Genomic DNA, 4,823 nt, shown 5'->3' with positions numbered 1-4,823 from the left:
GTCAATTGCTTGAGATCAGATTTGGCAGCCCTTGATTGTTGTCTTGTGGGTAAAAGTCATGGCCTTGGGATATCAATAACCTAGGGCAACCGTGACCTTTGATTGGGTGTCCAAAACCACATTGGTTTCCTAACCTTGAGGTTTCCTAATCTTGAAAGTTTCCAAAAAAAAAAAGAAAATCAATTGCCTAAATTTTCTCCCCTTTTTCCTACTGTGTAGCCGCCCCTCTTACCTAGTTTTTAGGGTTTTTCTTTAACTACTCACATTACACTTGCCAACACCGCCACCTTGTGCCTGATTTTTAGGGATTCTTTTCCTACATTTTAGCCACATTTTCTTCTATATTGCAGCCTTTACTTACTCCTACATTTTAGGAGTTCCCTTATCCTTTTTCCTTTCCCTTTTCTTTCGGCCATTATCCTACATTACAGGGAGTTACCCGCCACCTTGTTCCTTCCCTTAGTTGCCATTCGAACCTATTAACAAGCAAGGCAGCCTGCGGTTTCTCAAAAAAAAAAGTGAAAAAAGTAGTATTTTTTTTCTTTTTTTTTTCCTTCTGTTCTTTTTAGGTTGTGTCTTAGTCGTCCGTGTTTCCTTTCCTTTGAGTCGTGTCTTTAAATTATTCCTCGAGTCACTCATTTCTATTCCATTAAGGATTGCCACATTTATGTGCTCCAGGCATTGGAAGTTGAATTGTTTACCTGGGAGGATTTCTAATTTCTTCAGGGTAAGCTATCAAGAGCTTTTGAGAGCTTTGGTGAGCTTAGTCGAGTGCTATTTGAGGGCCATACACGAGGGTTGAGTGCATACACGTGAGGGAGTGAGTGCGATATCTATTTCTATATCTGCTTTGCTACTAACTCTTTGCAAGTCTACTACATCATGTCCGGTGGGAGTGAGGCCTCCAAGTTTGACCCCAAGTCAAACAACCAGGCATTGCTAAGTGAAGTCCAACGCATGCTTCGGGAGTCCATGGAATCCCTACACCAAAGAATGGACCGCTTAGAGCTCTCGCAAGCACGGACCAACGCCAGCCGTCGGGATGTGCCACCTCGCGAGGAGCTAGCTTCTAATAGCGAGGAAGATGACTTCATCCGTCGACCCAAGCAGGACTACCGGAAAACCGATGATGGACTCAAGGGGGTCAAAATCAAGATCCCTCATTCCAAGGCAAGTCTAATCCAGAGGCTTACCTTGAATGGGAGCAGCGAATCGAGATGGCGTTTGAGTGCCAGGACTACACAGATGAACAAAAAGTCAAACTGGCAACCCTCGAATTCACCGATTACGCTATTGGCTGGTGGGAGCAGGAGCGCACTAGCAGGCGCCGCAATAGAGAACGGAAAATTAGCACATGGGAGGAGCTACGAACCACCATGAGGAAACTGTTCGTACCCAGCCACTACTACCGTGATCTATATCAGAGGCTCCAGACATTAGTTCAAGGAAGCCGTAGTGTGGAGGACTACTACAAGGAGATGGAGATCACCATGCTCCGAGCAGATATTGTGGAGGATAGAGAGGCAACTATGGCGAGATTCCTTAATGGCTTGAGACCTAAAATCGCCGAATTAGTGGAGTTGTAAAACTACGTGGACATGCCTGAGTTGATTGACAAGGCATCCAAGATCGAGAGAAGGCTTAAGAGGAGGGGTAACCCTCGTAACCCTAGCTTCTTGGCCACGCCTGTGTGGAGGGGCAATCCGACCTTCGAGCGGGAACGGCCTAGTCCAGGGGCGTCCAAGTTTACTCCTAAGACCGAGACACCTAAGCCAGCCCCAAAGGCAACTCCAAGGCCTTCATTCGACTCTTCCAAGCCACGAAGCCGCGACAAATGCTTCAAATGCCAAGGATTTGGGCACATTGCTTCTCAATGTCCTAATAGGCGTACCATGATTGTCCTACCGAGCGGAGATGTCGTATCTGACGATGAGGATGAATTTGCCGAGATGCCTCCATTGATCGATGAAGGTGAAGATTCCGAGGTGGAGGTTGAGGCCACTACTGAGCAAGTGGGTGTTGCTCTAGTAGCCCGTCGGGCTCTTGCAACCCAAATCAAGAAGGTGGATGAGGCCCAACGTGATAACATCTTCTACATAAGATGTCATGTCAAGGATAGGGTATGTAGCCTCATCATCGACGTGGGTAGTTGTACAAATGTGGCAAGCACTCTCATGGTGGATCATCTTTCCTTGCCCACATTAAGGCACCCTAGCCCATACCGCTTGCAATAGCTCAATGAGAGTGGCGATATCAAGGTCACCAAGCAAGTGGTAGTGCCTTTTCGGATTGGGAAGTATGAGGACGAGATCCTTTGCGACGTCGTCCCAATGCAAGCTTCTCACATTTTGTTGGGACGGCCGTGGCAATATGACAAGAAGACTATGCATGATGGCTTTACCAACAAATACTCCTTCTTGCACCACAACAAGAAGATGACGCTAGTCCCTCTCACACCTCAGCAGGTGCATGAAGACCAACTGCGGTTGCAACAGGAGCATGAGCGAGAGTTGGCCAAGAAATCCAATGACTCTAAAGCAATCATTAAAGCACCAGCCGCGAGGACATCTACACCTAGTACTTCTGGGACACTGGACAAGCGTCCAACCTTGCTTGCAAAGAACATGGAAGTTCGCAAGTTACTTTTATCCAAGCAAATTGTTTATGTCTTATACTGCAAGGAAGTGATTCTACTCTCTCATGAGGCACTCACTGACTTACCTCCTGAAATCTCTTCATTGTTGCAGGAATTTGAGAACGTTTTTACAGACGAGATTCCGAGTGGGCTACCCCCACTCAGAGGGATCGAGCACCAGATAGACTTCGTCCCTGGAGCATCCTTGCCAAACCGGCCGGCCTACAAGATGGGTTCTGAAGAGACTAAGGAGATCCAGAATCAAATGGATGAACTCTTAGAGAAAGGTTGGGCTCAAGAGAGCATGAGCCCATGTGCAGTTCCCGTCATCCTCGTTCCAAAGAAAGAGGGAACTTGGAGGATGTGTATGGATTGTCGCCGTCAATGCTATCATAGTTAAGTATCGTCACCCTATACCTCGTTTAGATGATTTGTTTGACGAATTGTATGGTGCAGTCATATTCACCAAGATCAATCTTAAGAGTGGCTACCATCAAATTCGAATGAAGGAAGGGGACGAGTGGAAGACGGCCTTCAAGACTAAGTATGGTCTGTATGAATGGTTAGTTATGCCGTTTGGTTTGACTAACGCTCCTAGTACATTTATGCGTCTTATGAATCATGTGCTTCGTCCTTTCTTAGGTAAATTTGTTGTTATTTATTTTGATGACATTCTGATCTACAACAAGAGTCCTGAGGAACATGTAGCACATGTACGAGCTGTCCTTGAGGTTTTGCGTCGGGAGAGGTTATTTGCCAACCTTGGCAAATGTACTTTCTGCACTAATGAGCTTATTTTCCTTGGTTATAAGGTTAGTGCACAAGGTGTGAGAACCCGTAAAACCCTAATTATTTTCCTAGGGTTTATTTCCCCTTAATTGCATGTTTTCTGCATTTTCTGGCTTAGAAATATTTTCTTAGTGGATTTTATGAGCAATTATAGTTTTAAGATGATTTTCCTAGCATTGGAGAAATTTTAGAAAATTAAGAGTAAATAGTGGACGTGGGACCCACTAGTGTTAAAAGTTCGGAAAAATTCGGCCAATAAGGTTAAGTTTCGGATACTGTGTGAAATTTATCGGGTGTTAAGAGATAAGTAGAATGTGTGAAGTGATTGATGTGAGAGGGAAAAAGAAAGATAAGAATGCATTAATGAGTGTGACAAGTGTCACAATATGGTTGGTTGTGACTTAAGAAACACTATTCACCTTTTGACAATTTTTTTGACTTTTACCACTTGAGTTAAATATCTCAAAAATTACAAAAAAATTCACTCTTCTCCCTTCCCTCTTGGCCGGCCACCTTGAAGCTCAAAAGAAGGAAAACTCTTCCAAATTCTAGCCTCCATATAGCTCAAATCTTCCAAGAAAATTACTTAAACTAGTTTCTACTCCATAAAATCCTATCTTCTAGTGCTAGTAAGGGTTGTAATGAAGTTTGTTTGAAGAGCTAAGTGTCCAACACCTCTCTACATCTCTTGTTTCTTGGTAAGTTATGCTTGAACACCCTACTACACCTAATGATGGATATATTATGCTTAGAAGTGGCTTGAGTGTTGGAATATGTGATTTATCTCTTGATTTGGCTTGTTTTGGTGAAGTTTTTATTTTATTGGGAATTTTTCTGGTTTAATATGATCTTGATGTTGGGGGCTTGTATGATGAATTGTAATGGTTGGAAATGACTCTAGTAAGTGTGAATTGTGGTTAAATGCAATCAATTTTGGATTTGGTGTGAAAAATGGAAAGTTAGGGTTCATAAAATCCCAATTCTGTCCGGTTTTTGATCACTGGGTTAGAGGCTGAATTAGACTTTGCTCAAAACATGAAAGTTGTAGGTATTGATGTGTTTGAGGTACCTGTAAAATTTCAGGTCATTTGGATGAGTGTAGAATGAGTTATGCCGTTTTTACTGTAGCTGTTCTGTTTTGATCAGAATGCGAAAACTGCGATAGTAATTGGCCCTTTTGACTGGAATTGGTTTGGATTTTGAAGTTGGTGTCTTCTGATGAAATATAGCTGGATGTCTTAGCTAACTTATGCCTTTGGAATTTTGGCATTTGGACTTGTATGGACTGAGATATACCGATTACAGTTTTTTGTGTTTTGCAAACCTGTTTTGGTGATTCTGGTTTAGTGTTTGGCATTTTTGACCTAGTTGGGCCAGGAACTGGATTGAGTGACCTTCT

The 4,823-nt window shown here is 43.3% G+C and overlaps 1 protein-coding gene across 1 annotated transcript; it reads left to right on the top strand.

The window, feature by feature from the left end:
* Positions 1 to 1,598: 1,598 nt before the first annotated feature.
* LOC140014132 (uncharacterized) lies at positions 1,599 to 3,281 on the top strand. Its single transcript, XM_072064535.1, has 4 exons — positions 1,599 to 2,120; positions 2,235 to 3,000; positions 3,092 to 3,197; positions 3,278 to 3,281. The coding sequence occupies exons 1-4, from the start codon at positions 1,599 to 1,601 to the stop codon at positions 3,279 to 3,281; spliced, it is 1,398 nt and encodes a 465-aa protein (XP_071920636.1).
* The last annotated feature ends 1,542 nt before the right edge of the window (positions 3,282 to 4,823 follow it).

Source organism: Coffea arabica, chromosome 9c (assembly GCF_036785885.1).
Source record: "Coffea arabica cultivar ET-39 chromosome 9c, Coffea Arabica ET-39 HiFi, whole genome shotgun sequence".
Lineage (NCBI taxonomy): Eukaryota > Viridiplantae > Streptophyta > Magnoliopsida > Gentianales > Rubiaceae > Coffea > Coffea arabica.
This window is presented reverse-complemented; position numbering and strand designations above follow the sequence as displayed.

Excerpts from the sequence above, each read along its gene's own strand:
- LOC140014132 (XM_072064535.1), top strand. The coding sequence starts at position 1,599 with ATGCCTGAGTTGATTGACAAGGCATCCAAGATCGAGAGAAGGCTTAAG. Across the intron at positions 2,121-2,234 it reads GATGTCATGTCAAGGATAGG|CTCAATGAGAGTGGCGATAT; the intron begins GTATGTAGCCTC and ends CGCTTGCAATAG. Across the intron at positions 3,001-3,091 it reads AGAGGGAACTTGGAGGATGT|TCATATTCACCAAGATCAAT; the intron begins GTATGGATTGTC and ends TGTATGGTGCAG.